General features: G+C 40.3%; 1 protein-coding gene and 1 pseudogene across 3 annotated transcripts in view; both read right to left on the bottom strand.

Moving 5' to 3' along the window:
* The window catches only part of RALGPS1 (Ral GEF with PH domain and SH3 binding motif 1), a 624901-nt gene that overhangs the window by 479265 nt on the left and 118502 nt on the right, over positions 1 to 27134 (bottom strand). For all 3 annotated transcript variants that reach the window (XM_069082706.1, XM_069082704.1, XM_069082705.1), the window contains one exon: positions 23482 to 23532. In XM_069082706.1, the coding sequence (XP_068938807.1) occupies positions 23482 to 23532 (51 nt within the window). The remainder of the gene's footprint in view (positions 1 to 23481; positions 23533 to 27134) is intronic.
* On the bottom strand, positions 786 to 3349 carry LOC138157210 (E3 ubiquitin-protein ligase KCMF1 pseudogene; annotated as a pseudogene).

A 27134-nucleotide genomic window follows, 5' to 3' on the forward strand; every position in this document is an offset into this window, starting at 1 on the left:
CCAGATTGGAAGCCAAATCTTTCTGCTTCCTGGTCCAGTGCTCTGCCCACTGGGTCACCCAACTAACCTAATTCAATATAGTAGAGGATGGTGTGTAGGTCTGTAGGCATGTGTATATCTATCTATCTATCTATCTATCTATCCACACCTAATAATGTGTGTATGTATATTATGTATGTGTATATATACACAAATGTATACATACATGAGCAAATAAACATATACACTTAAGTACGTATGTCTATATTTATTTATATGCCCCTTTTTTAAGGTAAATCATCCAATAAGTTTTTATTCTTTGATATTCATTAGAGTTCAATTTTCATCTTCTGTTTGAATGTAGAATATTAGGAGTCTTTCATATATCAAGGTACAGGAAGCAGAAATCATTTAGCTGCTAGAAGTATAAATTAGTTAAGTGGAGATGATTGACAAATACATATTTTTTCTCTCTTACTCTGAATGTACACAACGTATTAAGAGTGACAGACATGAAATTATAATCTTCAAAACAAACCCAAGAAGGGGCAGCCAGGTGGCTCAGCGAGTAAGAGCAACAGCTCCAGTGTCAGGATGACCTGGGAATCAAATCCGGGCTCAGATACTTAGCACCACACCCAGAAATAACTGGCCATGTAACCTTGAGCAAATTACTTAATCCCAACTGCTTAAAAAAAAAACACAAACCCAAGAGAACTGTTCACTTTCATTGGCAAATATGCCACAGAGGATATTGTCTGTGAATTGGGATGTCATCCAAGAAGAGGTGATAAAGGTTCGTTTCCTTAAAAATTCAGGATTTCTAAAGCAACATCTAAAGGCATAATATCCATACAGCCTAAAGTACCAAAATCTGCTATCTCCTCACCACTCTGCCCCATCCATCCTCATCTGAAGCGGAACTGCCTTCACACATCAAAGTGGACAGTTGAAGCTCTTGGACAAAAAAGACTATGCTCTCTGCCTGCTTACTTTCCATGGACTGATTTCCATTTCTCATACCTTGGGATCCTTAACCTGAAAGGAAGAAACTGAGGACTCTGAATAGTTTGCTGACTGTTTTCTGTATTTGATGTTGACTGCTGATGATGCTAGTGTAACTGTAGTGGTGATGCTGGTTATGTTTGTGTCCCTGCTTACATTATGGGCTGTAGCCATTTGTAACTGTGCTGCCTTTGTATGTTTTCATTCTTGCTGCGATTGCAGCTGTTGTAACTGAGAAGCTGAGGAGCTAGAGGGATTGAATTGCCTCCTATAGGACATCTCACTCCTGATAACCAAGAGAAAAGCTCAGCTATAGGATCTGTGACTTCCTATTGCTTGGAGAAAATCAACTCGGTCAGAAGAAATTCAGCCACTAGAACTGTTAGTAAAATGCACTCAGTCTACAGGAACAAAGACTTCCTAATCTTCAGGCAGGCTGAAACATTCTACATAAAAGCTAAACTGTATCTGATTCATCTCAATCTTTATGGGTGGCTCTGCATTCAAGTGTACAACGAGCTACAATGACTTTGTGGTCAAACATGTTTAGGATCTCCACCAGGTAGTGCTGCACAGACTGGACAAATCACTTCTGTTGGTGTTTCTGCATGTTCAGAAGCAACATATTCTTGAAGAGAGGTTTCCATAAAACCCATTCTTTCATGATGAGGCAAGTAAAAGTCTTTGTCGACTGAGAAAGCTTCTCCATCATAATACAAATCAAAATCTACCCTGAAATGGGTACAGAATTTAGACATAAGGGATTATACCATAAGCAAATTAGGAGAGAATGGAATAGTTTACTTGGCATATCAATGTAAAAGGGAAGAGTTTAGGGGCGGCCAGGTGGCTCAGCGAGCAAGAGCACCGGCTTCAGTGTCGGGATGACCTGGGGATAAAATCCGGGCTCAGATACTCAGCACCACACCCAGAAATAACTGGCCGTGTAACCTTGAGCAAGTTACTTAACCCTAATTGCTTAAAAATTTTTTTTAAAAAAAGGGAAGAATTTATGACCAAATAAGAGATAGAGAATATTATTAAATATAAATTTAATCATTTTGATTACATTAAATTAAAAGGTTTTTCACAAACAACCCAAGGCAACCAAGATTAGAAGGAAAACAGAAAGCTAGGAAACAATTTTTACTGCCAGTGTCTCTGATAAAGGCCTCATTTCATAGCAAAATGAATCAAATTTATAAGAATACAAGCCATTCCCCAGTTGATAAATGGTCAAAGAATATGAAGAGGCATTTTTTAGATGAAGGAATTAAAACTATCTATAATCATATTTAAAATGCTCTAAATCACTATTGATTAGAGAAATGCAAATTCAAACAACTCTGAGGCACCACCTCATACATATCAGAATGTTGAATGTGACAGAGAAGAAAAATGATAAATATTAGAGATGTGGGAAAGTTGGAATGCTAATGCATTATTGGTGGAGTTGCAAATTGATCCAACCATTCTGGAGAGCAATTTGGAACTATGCTCAAAAGGCATACCCTTTGATCCAACAATAGCACTTCTAAGTCTGTAGCCCAAAGAGATCATAAAATATGGAAAAGAATCCACATGTACAAAAATATTTATAGCAGCTCTTTCTGTGGTGGCAAAGAATTAGAAATTGAGGGAATGTTCTTCAATTCGGGGAATGGCTGAACAAGTTATGGTATATGGATGCAATGGAATACTATTGTGCTATAAGAAATGATAAGCAGGAGAATTTCAGAAAAACTTGAAAAGACTTACATGAACTAACACATGAACTAAGTGAGCAAAGCCAGGAGAACACTGTACACAGTAACAGCCACAGTGTGCGAGGACTGATTTTGATAGATTTAGCCCTTCTCAGCAATGCAAGGACCTAAAACAATTCTAAAGGACACATCCAGAGAAAGAACTATGGAGTTGGAATGCAAATTAAAGCATACTACTTTCACTTTTTGGGTTTTTTCCTTTTTCATGGTTTTTCCCTTTTGTTCTGATTTTTCTTTCATGACATGACTAATGTGGAAATACATTTAACATGACTGCGCATGTATAACTTATATCAGATTGCTTGCCATCTTGGGGAAGGAAGGAGGAAAGGAGAAAAATTTTTAACTCAAATTTTACAAAGATTAATGCTGAAAAACTCTTTGACACATAATTGGAGAAAAACAAAATACGATTGATTTGAAAAAAATCTACCCTAGTTAGCATACACGGCACACTGTCAGTTGCATGCCTTGTTGCCTTACCACTTTCATAACAAGATGCACAAAGATCATAATCATAGTAATTAGACACTTGTATCTTCAACCACAAAAATTTCTTTTAAACATGTGTCACAGCTGATACCTTCATGTCAAAACATTTCAGACAGTGGTGGCACAGCTCATCTTGGGCTCCAGCTGCAAGCAGAGTCCCTGCAGGGCCCCAGTGCTGCCCATACTGACTAAGCAGCCTGGTCAGGGAGCAGTTCTACTTGTAAGCATTTGGGAGTCATGCTCTTCTTCCGAGTTTGTGTCTTGAGTGACCCTGTCACTATAAAGCTCTTTCTGGTGAAATTCTGTTACCATTTGCTCATTCTTCTAGCCGGCTTCCTGATTTCAGACATTTTGATAGGGTTGTGCTCTAGGCACTTCTTACCGTGTTTCCCCGATAATAAGACACTGTCTTATTATTTTTTTTGGACAGAAAAACACCAGAGGGCTTATTTTCAGGGGAGGGCTTTTTTTAATGAACATTGACAGCAATTTTAATAAACAGGTAAATGTGAACAAAAAAATGTACCTTTATTCAATAAGCAAATCACTGGGGAAGGACAGGATGACACACTCACTGCTGCAGCTCTGACTGGATGCAGCTCGGAGAGCGGCGTGCGTTTCACGGGGGGGAGGGAACAGTGCATACAGAGGGTACCGTAATGTAGCGTGTAGCGCAGGGGATCACCTTCACTACAGTAGTAATCTCAATAGGGCTTATTTTCTGGGGAGGGCTTATTTTAGAGGAATCTTACACAGTAAGGGGAGGGCTTATTTTCGGGATAGGTCTTATTATCGGGGAAACACGGTAGTTGAAAGTCTGAGATCAGCTTTTGTCCCCTTAGGGCCTTCTGTGAATTTGGGGGTGGGGGAAGGGAGAATTGAGTTTTACATTATTCTACGGTTTCAGCGTCAGGAACCTGCAAGCTTGTAGTGTAAGTGGTTTGATTCAAGGGAAAAAAATCTGATCCCTGTCCTCCTCTCCTGCAGATTCCTCTCCTGGTCTACTAGAACTTTTAACCACCGGCAAGTCTGCAGAAATATTGCACAGACCCAGTTTTAATTTTTCTCCCTCACTCACTTCCCATCTTCCTATGGTAGACGATTTTATATAGATTATATATGTGTAATCAAATAAAACATATTTCTACATTAGTTATGTTCTGAAAGAAGAAATAGACCAAAAGGAAAAAAAACAAAGAAAAAAAATTAAGTGAAAATAGTATGCTTCAATCTGTATTCAGAGTCCATCAGTTTTTTTCTGGATATGGATAGCATTTTCTATCATGAGTCTTTTGTAACTGTCTTGGATCATTATTTTGCTGAGAGGAACTGATTAACAAAAGATAGAGCTTTTACTTGGTCTCTGTTCTTATACCCTACAATAGGCTGTGGTGCCCCATATTGCACTTGTGCCCAGTCTTGGTCCTCTTTTAGTCCCTGTGCACTGGAATATTCTGTATACTGGACCCTCACAAAGACCCCCATTCTGAGTGTCCACAGACCTTTTTGTTTGTCTTCCTATGATGAAATTGTCTGGAAATATGAGTCACTGTGAGTTTTTTTCTCGGATATTCCAATCAGGATTTGGTCTGGTGCATTTTGTGAAGGAGTTATGCTAGAGGAATATTGGTTGTATTTCCTCCTGATAGTCTATCATCTTGGCTCTGCCTAATCCAAAGATTTTTAATTTATCTCTTCTTGATCTGTTTATCAGGTCAGTTGTGATTTTTTTATGTGAAATATATATTATCCTGTCCTATTTTCAGTCTTTTGAACTGAATATTTCTCATTGTCTCATGGAGTCATTAACTTCCATTTGGTCCATTTTGTACCTCTTGTATTACCCAGTTAATTCTCTTTCCAAGTTTTTCTTCCATAGCTCTCGTTTCTTTCCTCTGATGCCCTCAATTCATTTCCCAAATCATCTTTTAACATTAAAAAAAAGCTCCTGCTTCACTTTTTTTCCCACGAATTCTAACTGACCTTGTGTCCAGACTGTGAGTTGTTTGGGGTTGTTTTGTTTATTTTACTTTGCTTGTAAATGTTTTGGAGCTATTTCCTTCTTCTGGGCTTATGTCTTGAGCATCCTTCTTTCCCTAATAGCCCTTTATGGTGGGAGTCCTATTATCATTGTTGTGGTTTTTGTTTTTGTTTACTCATTCTTCATACCTCCTGACATCAAGCCTTACTTCCCAACCTGGGACTTTATGTTAGGGCCTGACTCTGTGTACTTCTGGAGAGAATGTCTGAACTTTTGGGGGTATAAATTAGCATTTTCTGGGGTTCTGTTGCTGATTTCTCTGGGTGTTGAGTATAATATTCTTTAAGGATCAAAGGAATCCCAGACCAGGGACCTGTAAACTTTCAATGCACTCAAAGAGCATTATCTAAAGCAAAGTCTGATGGCTTTACTTCTAGTTCTAGTTTTGACAACTTTTGATCCAGGTTTGAGTCTGCATAATCCAAGTACAGGCTTGCCTCTAACTGGAGGTCCAACAGACCTGTTGTCTCTAGCCCCTGTCAGCTATCTGGAAAATTCTGCAGGGTCAGTGACAGAACTGTAGTCTCCCCTTCGCCTGAACTCTCTGCCAAGGCCAGTTAGCTACAGGCCTCAGGTTGGGTTGCAGGCTGAATCTGAGACCTGCCCTGGATTAAAAGTTACATAGCTATTACTTGCTTCTATTCCTATTTCTTGCCCAGTACATAACCTCAGGCCTCTAAACACTCTTTGCCCTAGTCCCTAGTCTAAAGCCACTGCCCCTAAGTGCTGGTGTCTTACACTTAGGCAGCTAGGTGTGCACTGGATAGAGACCATGGGACCTGCAGCCAGGAAGAGCTGAGTTCAACCCTGACTGATAAACTGATTTCTCTTGAATGACCATAGATCTTTAATGAGACCCTGGAGTTTCTCAAAGCTAGATACAATCAGCACAGTCATCTGCAAATAGGAGCATTTAGAGAACTTTCCCACTGATAAGAAGTTAAACTGCTGATAATAATATCCTGGTGTGCTTATGCCCCTCCCATACCATCTGATCTAGACAACAACAATAGCAAGAGCAGTAATGGAAAGTGCCTTCCCTGTTTCACCCTCCAAAAAATTTTTTTTAAACAAAGCACCCCTAGGAAACAAAGAAATAGACCACACTCCTTCATCACCATTTTCTTTCTAGTCCTTACTTCCTTGAGTATATACTGAGGGTTCATGTTCCCTTCCTAATAACCCTTCTGATACTAAGACCAATGCCCTTTTATCTCCACCCTCAGTTTCCCTGTCTGTCTGCACATGCAAAATAAAAATGCAGCATATGTGGATGATGTGGTGAGTCTGGAGCCCAAAGCAATGAATCAATCAGTTGCTTCTTACTTGGTGCTTACCTGGTTCAAGTACCAGGCAGATCATAATCAGAGATTTTATCTGGAAGGGACCTTAGTGGTGATCAAGTCCAATTCCCTCATTTTACAAAGGGGGACACTAAGGCCCACAGATTTTAAGTGACTGACCCAGGGTCATACAGACAATAAATATCTGCAGTAAGCTTCAAATTGAGGGAATTGAAGGGATGAGTACACCAAGTAGGAATTAATTGTAGGAACTGAGTCAACCACACTGAGCCCATCTTGTGAGTAAATTCTGGAGCTAGCTTAGTATTTTACTCAGTTATGGGTCTAGTCCAATTTCTGTCTTGTGAGAAAACCTTATTACATTGTTTGAACTCAGTCTGCATGACTGGGAAACAGGGTCACCTCTCCCTGCTACTAAGAGACCCATAACTTAGGATCTAGGTTATTCTGACCAGGATTCAATTCAATGGTTGATGCAAGGGGTGTTCTCACTATTGTATATTTCAAGCAACCCCTATGGCTTATCTGAAAACTGACCCCATATTGATCAATCAGCTATTGTTTCCATGTTCCTTTGATTATATAGACACATGGGAGACATAGGACACCTCTTTCTCTGAAATCAGGGAATTGCACCTATTTAGTGTTCCCCTCCCAACTTAGAAAAGTTCTTAATCTTTCCTCCAATTAGAAATCAGATTACCTAATGCTACATCATTTCCTTTTAATTAATTGGCCTTATTTGGTTTATTATTTTAATGTATAAAAGTCTATCTTCCCCTATATTCGAGGTCCAGGCCTAAACTGAGGAGGTCTGGTCCTGGTTTGTTGGGCAATTACCATGCATTGCTTAATAAATCCATATACTCAGAAGATCAAACCTTTTTTTCCTCAGTCATTCACCTTTCACCTGCCACAAAACCCAGGTCTTCCTGACTCAGGTTTAGAATTCTGTCCGCTCTGACCCTTTTCCCTCTCTTCCACTCTTAAGAGAAGCCACTGCTTTGGTATTCCATGCTATATCATCTCTTCCCCTTGTCCTCACCCATAAAAGGGGAAATGTTCTGCCAAAAAAAAAAGAGAAATCCAAAATAACACTAGGAAAATGCTTACTGGATACCTACCTACTATACCTACTGGATAATCTGCTTCTGCTTAGAGGCACATTAATTTTTCTGTACCACATCCCCTCTCATACTGACCCAAAAGTAGGAAATTCTTTTAGTTTTAACTGAAACAGGGTTGGAATTTTTCAGGAGGTGCTTCTACTAGGAAACTAAAAAAAAACACCTTGAAAGTTGGGGAGCACATACATTTTTATCAGGCACAGGTTTTTGATTCTACATAAATCCTGGGCTTACAGAGAGTTGGCTCACCAAAAAATTGAGTCCCCTAAGTGTTTGTTCATTCCTTTTCCCCTCTTCTACCATGCCTAGAAAGGTCCATCCCCAAATCTACTTCTCTCAGACTTTGGGCTTTTCCATAAGTAGGCTTCACCCACTATGCCTGTATCCCCAACCCTCTAGGGAAGGAACTAGGGTTGAAACACAATTCCTGCTCTGGTTCCTGGCAGGGACCACAACAGCAGGTATTTTGCTGCAAAGATCATTCTAGGCTGGTTACATGATTCACATATGAGAGCTGTGAAAATAGTAATAATAGCAGCATTTCTATGGCATTTTAAGGTCTACAATGTGTTCCCCTCACAATATCACTAAAATGAAAATGCTATCTTTGCTTTATAGATGAGAAAACAAACAAAAAAGACCAAAGAGTTGAAGAGACTTGCCTATAGGCATACAACTAGCAAGTCCTGAAGGTGAGCTTTAAATAAAAGATTCTCCAAAATCCAAGTCCTTGGAATGTTGGTGGATTTTCTTGCTCTTCCTTTGGAGAACAGAAACCATTTCTCAATATCCTTCTGCTCCCCCCCCCAAAAAAAACAAACAGAAAAAGAAGGAAGGTCCTGAAGTCAGGGAGCCTAGATTTGGAATCCTAAGTCTAATATTTATTGACCGTGTACCTTAGGTCCTTATGTCACTTTTCCTCTCTGGGCATCCATTTCCTCAGGATGGATTCACTTTTCTCTAAAGTTCTTCCCAGACCTAAACTCTTAGGATCTTTTCACTTAACTCCTCTGAACCTCAGTTTTCCTTCCTATGAGGTGGGTGAAATAATACTCATACAATCTACCTCACAGAGTTTTTATAAAGATAATGCACTATAAGATTAAAACTCTGGGGAAATGGGTATTATCAGGTAATTGATCAAATGGCAGAGAAATAGTGTAAGTCTAATGGAAAGAGTCTGGAGGTGGGAATGAGATGACCAAGCCAAGGTCCTGGCTCTGCCTCTTGACAGGTATATGCCCTTAGCTAAGTCACTATGCTCCTTTGGATCAAAATTTCATCAAGTGGAAAATGAAGTTGATAATATCCTTTCAACAGAGATATATGAATATCCAGTGGAATAAGAAAAATGAAGGCTAGAAGGGTATGTATACTAGGTAGTGGAAGGGACTAAAAGGGAGCTGAACAAAGGATGGCAGTGCCTTCTATATTATTTTAGATGTTAAGAGCACAACGAGAGACAAAACAAAGATCTTTCTCTCGAGGTTCTTATGTTTCAATGGGGAGAGGGACAAATTTACAGACAGCTATGATGGAAGGGTGAATAGGAATAGGGAAGTTTAGACGAAATTCAGAGATCTAAAAATATGAAGAGATAAGAATCACTTTTAGCTGGGGAGACTGAAAAGGCTTCATGGAGAAGGTGGACCTTAAAAGAATGGTGGGACATCAACAGATAGATACAGGAATGGCAGGAAGCATGAGGGAGTCCATTCCAGAAACTGTAGGTAACGAAAAGCAAAGGGAAAGGGAAAAGAGAGGTTAGGAAGTGAACAGAGAATGGAGAATAATTCAGTTTGGCAAAAACATAAGAGTACATGCTGGGGAGTAGTGTGATATAAGGCTAGACAAGTATTTTGGAGTAAAAAAGAATTTGAAATACCAGAGTCAAGAATTTATAGTTTATTCAGCAAGCAACTTCTGGGAATCACTGGTGGTTTTTGAATAGGGGAATGATGTCATCATAACAGAGTGTTGGGAAAACTGGTGAAGTATTCAGGGAGGGATTAAAGAAGGAATATATGGGATAGGGGAGAGGATGGAAGAAAAGGCCAATTAAAAACTATTAAAATATTCTAGCAGTGAGACGAACTAGGCTAGTGGCAGAAGTGGGGACCTCAGTTTTTACCTAAGATTAAAATAAACAAATGGCTGGCTGAATTTTTCTTGATTTTGTGGATAAGAAGTCATTGGGTGTATAATAACCTTGACATCTCTCATCCATGATTTTTAGTCCTTTTGAATTTCATGTGTTCAGTTGACAACTATAAGGAAGAAGAACTGGTTTGTAGTTTGTTTTTCAAACAATGAGTTATTCTTTAGGAAAAAAAAACATAAACAGTAGGGCTTCCAATTGACTGAGGTAAAAATCATAGAACATTATGTGTGGGGTGAAAACCCCCATTCAAAATTTAATCAAGAGCACAGAGATTTCTCAGGATAAAAACAGGGAAGCAGGTTATAGAAGAAGGAACAAGAATTTATACCCCAACCCAGTCAAGCCCCCCCCCCCCAGCTGTCCTTTCTCCCACTGGCTGGGAGATGGGTTCAAATCTCTGCTCTGAAAATCTTCCCCAATGGCAAATAACAGAGAAACTTGCCACTATCCCCTGTTGGCCAGGAGGCAGATTTGGCAAACACCAGCAAGGGTGGAGGTCAAAAACCCCTAACAGGCCTAATGCTGATAAGGGTGTGGCAAACTACGGTGGAAGTCAAAAGACTCCTGAAGAGGCCTAATGCTGCTGTGGCAGTAGTAAAGAAGGGGGAAAGAAGGGGAAAGGGAGAAGCAGAAACTCAGGCTTGCTCCCACAAGAAAACTTATGGGCTGAGAAGTTTCACCTTTCCCACTCAATTAGAAGGCACTTTAAGAAGTCATTTAGTACAACTCCCTCATTTTACACGTGGAAAAACTGAGGAAGAAACTTGGCCAATATCACATAGCAAATTATTGACAAAGCCAAAATTGGAACTCTGATCTCCTGACTTCAAGGTGGTTGTTTCCCGTTCACCGGCTTCATGCCTTCATTTCCAGGTGATCTCAAACACCACACCTGGGATCATGTATATGTGCACCATATGACTAAACATCCTACAAACTGCAGAGATGACCAGAGTAAATTGAGAGCCTACATTCCTAGATAATGAGGGATGAGCCCGTTTGTCTTCCTGAGATAGTTAAACCTCCAGGGCTGGTCCAAACCTGAGCCAATAAGAGCTCTGTTGAGGGAGTCACCTATCTACTATCTTTTATATCTGTTAATAACATCTCATAAACACCATATACATTCACCATCACAAACTTATCCCAACATCAGAGAATATATCCTGGGGGCTCCTACATGGCCCCATACACTGAGTCTGTACAAGCCACCCTCAGCTCCTGATACACTTCCTCCCCTGGACATATTCCCAAATTGAACAGTGGTACATACCCACCACATTACTATAAGGTCCTCAGTAGCTTCCCTATTCAACTAAATGAAGAAACTGAGGGAAGCCAAAATCCCCTGGGTTACCCTGCCAAAGAAAGGCCTACAGCTGAGAGTCTATTTTCTTGACTGTAGGGAGTTTGAATATCAACCAATCACCCCTCCACCATTCTCCTATCTCCCACCCCTCCAACCCCACTCCCTATCTGGAATATCAAATCTCATTCAAGTTATATTAAGACAATTAGTTACCCCTCAAGAATTCCCATTTTCTATGGCTGGGAAGTCAAGGGAAACTGAGACCAGGGACAAAAAGAGTGGAAAGAACCATGGTCTTAGAGCCCAGAGACCTCAGTTTGGGTCTCAGTTCTGATACTGATGAACTATGTCATCCTGGGCTATGATCTTTTACCTCTCTGTGTCTTAATTTCCTTCTCAATAAAACAGGGATAATAATAATTATGTTCCTTAGTTGTCATGAGAAAATTATTTTGTAACTCTTAATGAAATATAGAAATGTGGGTTATTACTTTTGCTGTTAACATTTTTTTAAACAAAGACTAATCAAACAAAACAGGTATGTGCCTAGGAAGATACTGTATTTTTTTTTCAAATAATGTCACTGATACTAACATTTTCTTTGCAAATTAATTCCTGCAGGCAAATTTTTCTCTGCTTCTCCCAAGGCCAAGCACTTCTCCTGGGAGAATCAGAGATAAACAGGGTCTGTGAAGCATCTCCAGACCTGATCTCCACTCTCGGGAATGCCTGATCTGTCAGCAGTCACACAGAATCTATACAAAAGGTCAAAGGGGCAGAGGACTTGACAATATCAGAACCAGAAGAGACCTTAAAATACAGAGTATTAGAACTGGAAGAACTATTAGAGAATGTATAGACAAGCCCCTTCCTTTTACAGAATTGGAAACAGGGAACATGGCTTACTTTGTCAAATTCACTTAACTCCAAAGCATAGGTGTCCATTGAACAGGGTAGGTGAAAGGGTGGGGTAGGTATTTCAGAGTCCTAAAATACAGAGATTGGCTATAGAAATTCAAAACTGAGAATTGCTTGAATCCACCACATTGTATGATTAAGACAGGAATAGAGCCTTTTATTTTTGAGCCAAATCTCTTAGAGAAGATTTAAAAAGTTGAGTCTTGAGACAACATTACAAAGCAAAGATAACAAGGAAGAAATTCCAAGAAGAAAGGTTATGGTCCAAGTTATCATTAATCAACCAACAAATAATTATCAAGCATTTCCTATGTCTGACACATGCCACTCTGTGATGACTATCTGGCCACTGGACCTAGATGGGTCTGGAGGAGAAAGTGAGGCTAGTGACCTTGGGTAGCCCTCCCTCACTCAAATCAAAGTCAACTGCAAGTCATGTCATCATCTCCCTGATGTCATGGTCTTCTTTGAGAACAAAGGACAAACAAAACCTGTGAATAGTTTGAGCTGTCTGAATGGGGACCCAGCCAGTTGGGTAACAGCTTGTCTTCTCTGACTCCATCTCCCTCTACCTGACCTTCTCCTCTCCAAAGGAAGGTAAACTTTGATGGTCAAAAGCTGCCTCATTAACTTGGGATTTACTGGCTAGATTTCTTTCTCAAAGACCAAATCCTAAACCCATTTCATTCTGTAGCTCATAGATTGGACAACAATAGGTCCCTGCCCAAGCACCACTTAATGGTTATTTTTTGGGACCTTCTGAACTCAGAGTGAAAGTAAATAGTAACTGTTTCTCTTTTGGCCAGGAACCCTGAGGGTGTCCCCTCCCAGTTTGAATTTCTTTTTTTTTTTCTTATACAAGGGGCTATCCCTTGACCCACTTCTTAAAGAGGCCTAGTCTCTGAATGAGTGTTGCCTCACTCAAAGTGAGAACCTGAAAAGACCTTAGCCTAAAAGGGCCAGGGTCTCCCATTGCATCCTGGCTATCTCCAGGCATACTGATGGCTATATGACCACCGGACCCACATGGCTCTGGAGGAGAAATGAGGCTGGTGACCTTGCAGCACTGCTTCATTCAAATCCAAGTCAACTGCAAGTCATGGCATCATCTCCCTGATGTCGTGGTCCTCTTTGAGAATGAAAGACAAACACAACAACCAGCACATGCCACACTGTATGTGGCAATAGATATAAAGACATAAATTAAACAGTTCCCATCCACGAGGCATGTACATCTATCAGGGAAGACAACATGCACACAGATAATCACACCTAAAACAAATACTCTGATACAAGGTAACTGGGGTCTGGCAATCTCTAGTAGTTAGAATGATTAGGAAAATCTGCAAGTGGAAGATTGCCCTTGGGCTGAAATTTAAAGGCAACTAGTGATTCCCAGAGGTGGTGGTGAGGAAGGAGGGCACTGCAGGCACAGAGAACAGTCTGTGTGCCTAGGCAGGGAGACTGGAGATAGAATGTTATCTGTGAGGAATATCAAGGCCCATTGGGCTAAATCTTAAAAGTGTGAAGGTAAGGAATATAGGCTGGAAAAGTAGGTGGGAACCAGGTTGTAAAGGGCTTTAAATGCCACATGGAGGAGTCTGTATTGACCCGAAAGCAACAGGGAGCCACTGGAGTTTAAGTGTGAGAATAATCTATCGTGATACTACCTGGGGTCAAGCTAGAGTTTAACCAAATCCAAGAACAAGGCAGAAGACATAAAAATAAATTCATGGCAAGGTTCTAACATGGGAAGTCACCACCAAGGAGAATACAGTACACAGCAGAGCATTAGGCACATGGGAAAGGACGGTTTGTCTGGCTCCATTTCCCTGCCTCTAACACTGTTCTTTCTTGGAAGCAACATGCTGCCCATCCTCCTCTCTCTGCTGGGTCAGTATTGCCAATGGCCCAAACTAATACTTCCCTTAAGCCAAAGCACTCCTATGAAAGCCTGCAGAATAACTCTTAAGCACCAGCCCTTTTAAGCACTAGTACAACATATTATGGTTATACATATTATATTATGAAGCAGATAGTGTAATTATTATCATTCCCATTTTGCAGATGGGATAATTGAGGTTCATAACAGAGAATGATAAGAATAATAGCGAACATTTTTCTAGCACCTGCTATGTGTGGGGCACTATGCTAAGCACTTTACAAATACTATCTCATTTGATTCTCACAACAACCTTGGGAAGTAGGTGTGATTATTATCTCCAGTTTACTGTCAGGGAAACCGAGGCAAACAAAAATTAAGTGACTTTCCTTGGGTCACACAGATAGTAAGTATCTAAGGCTGTATTTAATAAACTCAAATCTTCCTGATTCCAGAGACAACACTCTTCCTACTGCACCACCTAGCTGCCATAAATGACTTGCCCACTATTACACAGTGAATTAATGGCAGAAACAGCTTTCAAACCTAAGACACTTGGCCATAGGTAACCTGATTTTCCACAGTGTCATATTATATCTCTAAGCTCCAGTGGCCAGGTTGGAGAAGATTGTTGCCTCACCAACACCATGGTCAGTTTCAGCATTTTCTCTCTAACTTGCTCGGGCTAGCCCTGCCTGAACAGTAGGCTGCCTGTGTGGTGGACTCTAAGGGTAGTGCAGAACAAGGTTTCCGGAGACATGTAAGTTCTCCTGCTGTGGGAACCTGCAACCTATTGTACTGAGAAAAAGTCATTAACACAGACACCATTATCTACAAAAAAAATGACTGTCAAAATTTTCAATCTTTTAACTCATCAGTCTAAGCTAAGCACCCAAAACATTCAAACAAAGGCCAACTGTCCGTGGGTCAGAGTTATAATGAAGGATTAAAATAGAAATTCCTCAGAAGCTTTTGGGAAACTCTTGTTTTTTAGCCAAACATTTTTTCAACTAAGTCTTTTTCTCTAAACATAGATCCTCTCCCCTTGCCTGCCTATCCTGCAGAGCTTTGCAGGGTTCATGGACAGATGGGACAATTACCATTCAAAAGAAATACTTCCTGTCCTTACAGGGACTTCCCCTCTCACCCTCACCCTATCCCCTTCCCAAAGTCATTAATTGGTTCTGTGTAAGCATAATGTTAGGTAAAATGATGTTACTAGGGGCTGTAAGTACCACAGGAACATTGTGATAAATTAAAACATATTTCTGGGCCAGGGGGGTAGTGCCTGAGTTGATGTAAGCTGAATGGGGTGGAGACAACTGGAGTGAGAAATGAATGCTGGGGAGAGCCCAGCTGGAGTCAGTCACGTGTTCCAAATGATGTTAGTGTGGAGTGTTTGTTTTTATTTTCATTGTCAAGGGAAGGGTGGGTAATGATCCAAATACAATGTAATTGTGAAACGACCAATCTGGTAAATGGTATATGGAATAAACATATTGAAACAGACTATCAGAACTGGAAGGCATCTTTGGGTCATATCAACCCCTACTTAACCAAGGATGACTTCTTCCATGTGAAAGCCCTTCAGATATTTGAAGACAATAATCATGGCTCCCTCATCTTCTCTCTTCCAGAATAAGAAGGCCCCATTACTTCAAAAGATCCTCATTCACAGTTTTAGTGTCCTTCTACATTCTGGTCCACCCTCCACTGGACATGCTTCAGTTTGTCACAATCCTCCCTAAAATGTGGCTCTCAGAATGGTACACTGTACTCTAGATTTATTATTGAGGGCATTCTTACTGTCATCTCTTTGCCATAAGAGCAGGAGATCCAAAGGGGCAGCGTGGACTTCCATTCTTCATGCAGCAGAGGACAATAAAAGCTAGAATGTCTCATAAGAACAGCAATTTTTAAAAACAAAGTCAACCATTCCCTCTTTCTGGATATTCTCTTGGCCTCAACAACACCATTCTCTCTTGGTTCTTTTCTTTTCGGTCTAACCAGTCCTTCTTTCTCTCCTTTGGTCTCCTTACCTAACAGACAGTTGTGATTCATGCAAAATGGTTTCTGAGTCTGGAGAGCCAGAAAAGAAAGTTCTTGCCACCTAAGTATATAGGTGTAATCAAGTAATTCAACACCAGGAACAAATATGGCCTTATCAATAGGGGAATCCAATGGTGGAAGGTCTTCCTCTCTTCCCCTTGTAATGTTTCCTTCACATGACACCATGCTAGTCTTTCTTATGCACAGATCTGGTTATATCTCTCCTCTACTCAAAAATCTCTAGAGTTCTCTATTACCTTATGAATAAAAGTGAAACTCTGCTGCCTGCTACTCAAAATCTTCCTTCCCACCTTTTCAGCTTTTGCTTCCCCTACAGAGACTCTACATCTCAGATAAATGAGCTACTTGCCATTCCCTGTACACATTCTTTTCTCTAAGTTTAGAATGGCTTTCTTCTCCTTCTACATCTATATCCTTTAATGTTCAACTCAAATGCCATCTCTTACATGAAACTTCCTTTATCATCCTAGTCAGTTACAACCTTTCCCTTCAGATCTCACATAGGCACAAGAGCTATACAATGACATACACATTCTCTAGGGCTTTGAATTAGTTATCAATATTAGTACCACATCTCCTCATTAGGCTGTGAGCTCCATGAGGGAATGGACTCCATCTCAGCTATTCTTTATATCTTCCTCAGTACCTAGTACAGCATTCTTATATTCATCAGATGCTTAATAAATGCTTGATAAATCTGGATCAACAAATATTTACTGGACATCTACTGTGAATACACCATTGAGTTTTCATCTACCCTTTCACCACTGACTTCCATATCTCTTTTATCCCTGAGAATGCCGGGCACCCTAGGTGTCTGAAATCATCATGTTCTCTTTGTAGAGGCTGGAGGAGTTTGGCTGCAGAGGCAGGGAAGGTCAGTATGTTGCTGAGTGCTGTGTACTCATGGATCCCCTGCCAGTAAGTGAGCAGACACTGCTGACTTGAAGCCCATTTTAAGAACAGTTTTCTCTTGAAGTGATTCAATAACCTCAACATTAATGATACAAACAGTTCTGACATTTTAAACTCAACTCTGAAACGTGAAGGATTTAGTTCCACACCCTGAGAATGCTACGTAATTGTGAATTTATTTGATGGTTAATGTTCCAGGGAAAGGGAAAGACACTATACCAAACTGGACAAATATTGTCCCCTCCCTAGCACTCTCCCAAAAGACTTCACTATTAAATTTCCTCTGAACTTCATTAGACTGAAGTCATCACAGAGCCCTAGAATAACTGAGAAATATTCAAGCATCACAGAGGCATGGAAAGAATACATGGCCTGGAGTCAGAAGACTCAAAGTTCAAATCCTAAAAACTACTAGCTTGATGAGTTGGGCTAATACCTTTCAACCCTCTCGGTCTTAATTTCCTCTTCTATAAAATGGGGATAACAATGCTAATACTACTGATTTCACAGATCTGCTGTGAGGAAATCACTTTGGAGACCTTACATCCCAACAGAAATAGGAATTATTATTCTCATTCTCCATGACTTCTATTGATATCTCTCCTCTCTCTGTGTTTCCAAATACCTCTATCTTATTACAGCCTCTCATTTTCACCTGCCTGGCCTACTGCAATCACCTCCTAACAGGCCTTCTCACTTTTGCTCCTTGCTCCCCTCTAGTCCATCCTTCACATGAAGGGAGACCTTGCTATGCTAGTAGTAGTGACCAAGGCACCTTAGAACCCATGCCATCAGGAATTTCACACAACGTGGAAACTAAACACAGCTGTGAGCAATTCCACTGCCTCTGTATCTGCGTTAACCCGCCAAGTCCTGATAAAATTAGTCACTTGTTTCAGTCACCAGAGAACTGGGCAGCTACAGTGTGGTGTTTGCATACTTGCATTTTCCTTACTCTCCGCCAACCCTGAACTCATCGTCTGCATGGTTTCCTCCAAGTCTTATGTTTTTGCTCTTATAGCTCTCGAAATAGGGCAGGCCCCTGGAACGGCAAGAAGAGCCGCCGTCATGTCAGGCAACATTTCCATTCTCAGGTAGTGATGAGCATCATAAATTTTCATCTTTAAAGGATGGTGCTGACCAGCTGAACCCTAGCTGCTGGCAAGAACGTGGCTGAGCAGAAAAACAGACCCTCTCAGTAATTCTCACTCCATCAAAATCACATCCTAGGAACCCTGCTTTAAATAGAGTCCATTAACGGTCCTCAGTTGTGCTTCCTGCCTGGGGTCACGGCCCTACGAAGCTATGTGAAACACACTCTCCCTAATGTGCTGGTAGAAAATCACTGATAAGCCCACCTTGGTGGTACGGAAAGGAGGTAGAGAAGACACAGGACAAGAAGACAAGAAAGGGAACCAAATAATAGCCCTAGCAGGAATCATGGCTTAAGAAGTTTCAATTTAGCACTAGCTGATGATAGTGTCACAGTGGAGTTGAGGCAGTTGCAAAGGGGAGTCAGGTGCTGTTCTTTTGATGGAGAAGATGAAGAAAGTGGTTTTAAACATTAAAGCATAAAATATTGAAGCTGGAAGGGATCTTATTGGTTATATTTATTTTGTTCATTAGGGCTTTCAGGGACCCTATAGCTAATGCCGAAGACAGTTGCTTTTTGGGGGGAAGACAGAGTAGAGCAGTGGAAAGTGCATGAGATTTGGAGTAAGAGGACTCGGTTCAAATACTGGCTTAACCTTTGTTAAATGCAAGTCATGTAACCCTTCAGGATCAGTTTCCCTGTCTGTAAAATGAAAAGGTTGTACTAGGTCAGAGATTCTTAATGTGGGGTTCATAAGCTTGTTTTTATTTTAATATATTCATAATCATTTCAACATAATTGGTTTCCTTTGGGATCCTTTGTATTTTGTTTATGCATTTAAAAACATTATTTTGAGCAAGACTTCATAGGCATCACCAGACTGCTAAAAGGGGTCCATGAGACCCCTATTAGGTGAAGAAGAAAAAGGTGAAGAACCTCTGGACCAGATGGCCTCTAAAGTCCCTTCTAGATATAAATCTATGATCTTACAATTACCTAATACAACTCCTTCAGTTAGTAGTTGAGGAAGCTGAGGTTTAGAAAGGGCATATGACTGCACCAAGGTCACACACTAATAGGAAGTGGGATTTAGAGCTAGAAGAAACTTGAAAGATCAACTAGTCCAAAACCCTCTCTTATAGAAGGAGAAAGTTAACTGAGGACTCATTCGTAAATTTATTTGCCCAGGGTCACATAAGTTGCAGAGGTGGGGTTCAATTATGGGTCTTCTGTGGATCTTTCCTTCTAATCCAATCCATAAAAGAACTGGAGATACACTATAACAACATCTTTGGCAACTAGTTAAGATTCTACTGGACGATATAGCAATACCAATTTGTACACATAAGCCAAGTCAACAAATTTACTAAGCCTACTAAGCCCTCAGCACTAAAACCTAATGGCTTATCCAGATAAACTAATGGTGGTGAGGGCTATTTAAGTAGCAGTTACAACTCTTATCTTTTTAGTTGTGTCTTCACTATTATCAATGTGTCCAGATGTGTCCTGGCAGTATCTATATGCTGCTATACCCTATAGCTTCTGGAAATAATGAAAGATGCTCCACAAGGAAAGAACTCCTAGAAAATACCTCCCTTCTCTTCTACTGAATGCTCTCAAGAGAAGAGATAATGATTAACCATAAGCAAAGGTAACAGCCTGGACATTGCTCACCAAGTATGTAAACTGAATTGGACTAGCACTCTTAACACTAAAAAGATGGATGAGAAAACACTGGGGAATATTATAAAAAAAAAAGGTTCTGGAGATTGGACTGAATGACCTGTGAGATACTTTCTATGACAATCTCTGGCAAGGGACAGTTTGGCTACAGACACCTGGGGAGCTGCAGTTCTTCACAGTTTGGGAAGAAAAAAAAAACTAAAGCAAAACTAACCTTCACATAAAAAAGAGGTTTTTCATAAATGAGCTGGCTCTGTTTAGATGACTCTGGAGGAGACTGAGGAAAGGAGAAGAGGGAGGGGGCAGCCATCCCACGTCACGAGTGTGATGATGGCAGTGTTTGCCTCATCTGCAGTTCCCCTCTTCAAAGCCATGAGATACGACTTCTGAATAGACAAATTGGGAATTGTATGACTATAATCATGGATGCTCACTCCAGTAGCAGGAGTGCTGAAAGAAACAGACTTGGTCCCTACCCCATTCCTGCCTTATTTCCATTTAGTTGTGTGTTTTTATTTTGTTAAAGAATACAATTTCTGGATTTAATATAATTTCTCATAAACATCTATGGTAAATCCTTTCCTTATATTGTTTGGTGTTCTTTTGTTTGGAGTATGAGGTTACAATGGGAATTACACAGGAGAGGGAGACCTTCCCTAGACCAAGGTTGGGAGCTTAGCTTCCAGTCCATTGTTAGAGAATTTTGCTCACTAACTGTGGGCATAAGAACAAAACATTTCATAACTATACTTTGAACTGCAGAATTGCTGTGGACATGGACCATAAAAATAAATAAATTTTCCCCATGTACATGAGCCTAAGAGTAACTGGATGTTGTATTTCTAATTCTGAGAATTAATCCATGGGAGATTGGACTAGATAATTGCCAAGACACTGTCCAACTGTCCTTTAACCTTTTCAAGCTTCAGTTTTCTAATCTGTAAAATAGGATAATAATCCTTTAATGACCTACCTCCTGGGATTGCTTGGAGGAAAATGACTTGTAATGTTTAAAGTGCCATATAAATATGTATTAATAATAATCACAAGATGAATAAGAGAAAATTTCTTTCTTGGTCTGTAATGGGCTACAGGAGATTGCTGTGTAGATTCATAAATTTCAAACCAGAGGTGATCTTAAAGGTCATTGAGTCTAAACCCTTCATTTTACAGACAAAGAAATTGAAGTCTAGCTACGTTAGGGCACTTTCACTAGATCACACAGGTCACGTTAGCGGAAATGGGATCTGAACCCAGGCCCGCTGACTTCAGACGCAGTACTCTTTCCGCTGTTTCAGGCTTATTCATATGAAAAACAAATTATAAATTCGTGGATGACCAAAACACTTAGTCTGCTATCATGTTAAAATATAAGCCTATCTTTCCAAATAGTTTTGAGTCATTGGGCTGTTAAAAAAGAAAATAACCAAAAATGTAAGCCCTTAACTCAAGGATCATTTGTTCTCAATTCCCGGACATTACACATAACCACAGTCACGGAATCTCAAAGCTAGAAAGGATATCAGAGTTTATCTACTCCTACCCCTTTGTGAACCAGAATCCCCACTACAGTTACTCTAACGCTTGTTAAAGAACTAAGACTCATTCAGCTTTTGCTTGAAGATGTCCAGGGACGGTGAGTTCACTACCTCACAAAGGAGGCCATTCTGTTGTTGAACAAATGATGATGTTAGGATATATCTTCCTATACTGAGTCCCAAATCTACTTCTCTGGGATTTCTGGTTGTTTATGTTGAGCCAAGAAAAATAAGCCTAATCCCATTGTAAATACCCATGCTAAAAATGCTTATTGAATTTAATTGAATTGGGGGCAGCACAACATTCTGCATCAGGAGTGAAGATCTGTGTTCAATATCCAGCTCTGCTGCCAGTACTTTGGTAACTCTGGGTAAGTCCAGTTGCATTTCTAGGTCTCAACTTGCCTATCTATAAAATGAAGGGGCTGAACAAGAGAATGCAGTTCATTCTACCTCTATTTCTATCATCTTTCCCATAATCTCCCTTTAAATATTCAGAGACCATTTCAGTCACGTTCCTCTCCTAAGACTTTGCATTTTCAGGATAAATATCCTATCTTCATCCTGCCTGGTCTGCTGTACTCTCCCCATCCTTGTTGCCCTATTCTGGACACATTCCAGTTTGTTAATGTCATTTCGAGAATATGGGAGGTAGAACCGACCACAACATTATAAATGTGGTCTAATTAGAGCCTAGAACAGTAGGACTAACACTTTCTGGAGTCTGGACCTTAATCCTTCCTTAATATAGTATGAGAGTAGCTTTTCTGGCCTCTATGTCACACGCTGACTCACTGATTTTTGAGTCTACTCATATCCCCAGATCTTTCAACACACACACACAGACACATACACACATGCACACACGTGCACACATACATACACATGCGCACGCACACATATACATACACCCACATGCACACACATATACACACACACATACATACACATGCACACACACACGCACACCCACACCCACAGACATCTAGCCTCACCGCTTGCTCCTTTTATACTTGTGTAGTTGATTTCATTAATTCAAATCTAGAACTGTATATGCATTTCTAGGAAGGCTGGTATGTTTTGAAGAGATTCAGAAGAGAAAACAGTAGAAAAAGAATGAGTGTTGTCTTCTGGAGAACCTTCATATTTGATGAAACATCAAGCTTACCATGTATACTTGGGAAATTTTGATAATGGGTAGAACCAAAAATTCCAAAAGTATAACTAAAGAGAAAACCCTGATATTCTGGATGAACTAGGAGAGAACATTTTCTTTGGGAAGAAAGTTCTCCCAAAATATGTCCCACAAATACAATGACTACTTCTACTGATACAGAATGAGGAATGATTTTAATAAGTAAAGCCATGGGAAAGAAGTAGTGGCTTGTAGGTGCCTGGCCAAATACCCCTAATTATGCTGGACTCTTCTTGCATTGTCTGCAGCAGATTCCCAGCCCCAGAAAAGTGAGATACCAGACAAGAGTTCTCTTCCCTGTGGAGTTCAGCACATCTCCTGGGCCCTAATTAGGATGTGGCTATGCCTGACCTCCCTTAGTTACCTCATCAGTCCAGCCTTAAGTTAATGACATTCATGGAAATGTCCAGGAAGATTCTGAAACCACCATGGCACATCTTCCATGATTTTCTCTTTTGATACCTCCCTGGGGCAAAGAGGGATACTGAGTTCTCACAGCCTCAAGGTACAAATTCTAGAAGATCTGAGCAAGATGAAAAGGATTTAATGATAGTCTCAGAGACACTATTGTGACCACTGTCTGAGGCCCAGACCAGGCAAGTGTAGAAAGGTTCAATCACCAGAGGATGGACTTCTTTTTAGATATAATCAATCAACAACCATTTATTAAAAACCTATGGTACTATGTATCAGGCATTGTGCTGTGTGCTGGGGATTCAAAGACAAAAGCAAAATAATTTCTGCTCTCCAGGTGCTTACAACCTAGTTGAGGGAGACAACATGGATGTATACATTTATAAAGACATCTTTGAAATACAGAGTAATTCATAATAGTCATCTATTAACATAAGAAAGGGATGCGGGGGGGGGGTCTACCTACAGTGATGAAACTATAGCTTTTTAAAGTACAAGTCAATGATCTTAAGAGCTAACCAAAAACAAAGTTTCCTTGTAAAAACCTCAAAATAAATAAATATTACTCTGTTAGCATGAAAAAACATACCTCCGGCTGTATAGCTTTGAATACGGGGATATCCATGAGCGTAATCTGGCTCTGTAACAAAAAAGGAGTCAGGTTAGCAAACCTTCTGTGTTCCAAGGCACTATGCATGTCAGAGAGACAGCAATGGCCTAGTGCAGAGGTTCCCAAACTTACTTGGCCTACCATTTTCTTTTCAAAACAAAACAAAAACATGGTCAGCACTCCCTGGAAATCTACTCTCTTTAATCCTTTAATGTTTTTTTTTAATTTGCATCATTTCAAAAAATACAATTTTTAAATGACACATCTTAAATTTAATAATTTATTGCAAATTTATGGGTTTTTTCCTGCACTGAAATTATATGATGAACAAATCATCACACACATATTCCTATTTATACATGCTGGACTTTCCAACAAGGCATGACACACTCACCTGCCAACACTTGCTTGTTAAGACCTGTCAGCAGACTTTACCACAGATAGTTTATAACTTGCATTTTGTGTGTTTATTTGGAAAATAATGTAATCACTATGACTTTAACTCTGTTACACAACAGATGAAACATGTACTCGGAGTTTTTCAAAATTTTCTTATCTTTTCTTCTTTCTTTATGCTTCTAACCACACCCTTATTTTTATTCAACGCCCCCCAGTTGCACCTGAGGCTACTACCACCCCTCTGAATTATTCCAGCACCCTCCAGCGGTAGTATAGCCCACTGTGGGAACCTATAGCCTAGTGGATAGACTTGGGAGTTAGGAACACCTGTGTTCAAAGCCTGCCTCTGACACTCATTCTCTGGGTGTGACTGTGGACAAATTCTTTAAGCTCTATGAGCCTCAGTTTCCTTCTCTGTAAAACAGAGATAATACCAATGTTACTGTTAGGTTCAAATGAGTTAATATATGTAAAGTGCTATTCAGATGTCAGCTGTTATTATAAAGGGTAATATAAATGTTAGCTATTACTAGTATCATTATGATCAAATGCCAAAGAAAAGTTTTATTCAACAGAAACATATCACTGACCACCCAGGATAGAGCTCCTAGAGCTTCCTTCATTTTCCAAGCTATGGCTGCCAATACATATCCCTTATATCAGATACCCAAGTATCATAGAAAATGACATTTTTCAGAGAACTATGAACACAGCTTCATGCAGTGGGATGTCAGTTTCTCTGGGAACCTCCAGCTATCTAAGTGCAAGGTTCTTGGAGGAATCCAAAGCCCTAGCATTGGTGCCATGCAATATGTTGCAAAGGACAGAGGAAACAACCTATAGTCTTCAAAGTTTCAGGGCTAGGGGAGAAGTGGAAGGGATGGAAAGAGAAAGAAACAAGAACTTCTACGATGAGTCACCTCTGAAAGGGGCCAAGGGGGCATGAGAAGTGCTGACATGAATAGCTCAGGACAATGGTAGTTCAGGGAACAGAAAGGAATCTGGGAAAAATCATATGAGATTAATCAAAAGAAAGGCATTTAGTAAGGTCAGAGGCTTTGGAAACTAGCTGTTTGGGGGACTTTGTAAAACCTGACATGCAGGCATGAAGATATAAGCAGCCCTAGAGTCACAGTCTCTGAATCTGAGACCTGAATAAGACAAACCTGGATTGTACATTAGAAGACATGGGTTTTCATCCTGGCTCCAAGGCTTATTGGTTTTCTAACCTCAGGCAAGTCACTTTCTCTCAATCTCAGATAACAAAGGGATAATAGTACTTGTATTGTCTACTGCTCAGGTTGTTGAAAGAAAAGAATTTTATAAACCTTAAAGCACCAGAAAATGGGAGCTCTTAGTTCTTTTATATGACCCTTTGAGTGTAATGGGAGTTCAGGACATGCCTAGACCACCAAACATGCTGTCATCTATACAGAAGGCAATGGATCAACTTTCAGGAGACTAAAGGACTGGAACACATGTGGACATCTTGTGTTAGTCTAATGGTTGAAAGCAGCATTTCCATTGGATATGTAGCCAGAACATTGGCATCTTTGAAACAGTCTGAATTCAGCACCTGTAGTGGGTTTTGCTATATTCCTATCTAAGGGTGAAGGGCTCTTTTACTCACCATATAGTAAGGGGAGAAGGCCTGAAGGTCAACTCCTTCTCCCCATTCCTTAGGCCACATGGCCTCCAAAACAAGCCTGAGCCTTGGGTCTTTTCCCTTGTTAATTTCCATTTTAGTTGTGGGGAGTGGAGTCTCCTGTCTGGCCCAGGAACCCAGGCTATGAGGATCCAGGTGTCCAGGAATCCAGGCAGAACAAGGCAGCTAACCCGATAGCAATGTCTGGAAGAGCACAGGTCTCCAAGCTAGTAGAAGTCATCATATGGCTTTGGGCTTGAGTTTTTCTCACCATCACCAGTTGAAGTTGGGAGCACAAAACTTAGCATTAGTGAGTAAACTGAGATTCAGAGAAGAGCCATGACTCACCCCAATTCACATAAGCTAGTAAACAGCACAGTTGGGAATCAGAGCCAGATATTCTGACTCCAAGATCAGATTCTTTCCAAGAAGCCACCCTCCCTCTGCAATAAAAAAACAAACCCCTGCACTGCCCTTATCCATCTGCAACATCCTACAGCCCCATATTAATAATTAGCTGAAATTCTAGAGAATGATCATATTAATAATCATTTAATAATAACAAGATTTGCATAGTGCTTTAAGGGTTACAAAATGCTTTACAAACATTATCTCATTTGTTCCTCACCTCAACCCTGGGAAGTAGGTGCTATTATTATCCTCATCTCACGAATGAGGAAACTGAGACAGAGATTAAGCAATTCGCCCAAGACCATATAGCTAACACGGGTTTGAGGCAGGATTTAAAGTCACACCTTCCTGATTCCAAATCCATCATGCTACCCCAAGCTTCCTGCATTTATATGATGCTTGCTAGAAGAACTCATTTCAGAGAATCACCCTCTGCCAGAACTGAAAGGGACCTTTGAGATCATCTAGCCCAACCTCCTTATTTTGCAGAGGAAGAAACAGAGGCTCAGAGAGATGAAGGAACATGCTTCTAGGTCATACAGCTGACCTAGAAGAGTCTCCTAACTTCAATGCACTCTCTACCTCATCACAGTCTGATCATCATATATATGTCATATATTTGTATAAGCATTATTATCTCTACTATTCAGATGTGTAGTTACTCACATTTATATAATGCTTTAAGGTTCACACAACACTTTCCTCATAACAATCCTGGGAAATCGGTAGAGCAAGTATCATTACCCCCATTTTACAGTTGAAAAAACTAAGTCTCAGAGATTTGAACTCAGATCTTCCTAAGGCCAAGACCAGTGCAGATGGAGTAGAATAAAGGACTTCAACTTGGAATAAAGTCATCTCAGAAATTCTTTTCATCACATTTGTCATTATTTCCCCCTTTCTGGACAGACGTGGGCATAGGCTGTGTACATCCTCAGAGAGGAAAAGGCCAATAGTCTGCCAGAGTGAAGAAAGAGACTTTCAATTCTGGCAGGAATGTTCTGTCTCTGTCTCTGTCTCTCTCTCTCTCTGTCTCTCTGTCTCTGTCTCTGTCTCTCTCTGTCTCTCTGTCTCTGTCTCTCTCTGTCTCTCTGTCTCTCTCTCTCTCTCTGTCTCTGTCTCTCTGTCTGTCTCTGTCTCTGTCTCTCTGTCTTTCTCTCTCTGTCTCTCTCTCTCT

Source organism: Petaurus breviceps, unplaced genomic scaffold (assembly GCF_028583685.1).
Source record: "Petaurus breviceps papuanus isolate PSGF00001 unplaced genomic scaffold, PetGlider_PUasm1.0 171, whole genome shotgun sequence".
Lineage (NCBI taxonomy): Eukaryota > Metazoa > Chordata > Mammalia > Diprotodontia > Petauridae > Petaurus > Petaurus breviceps.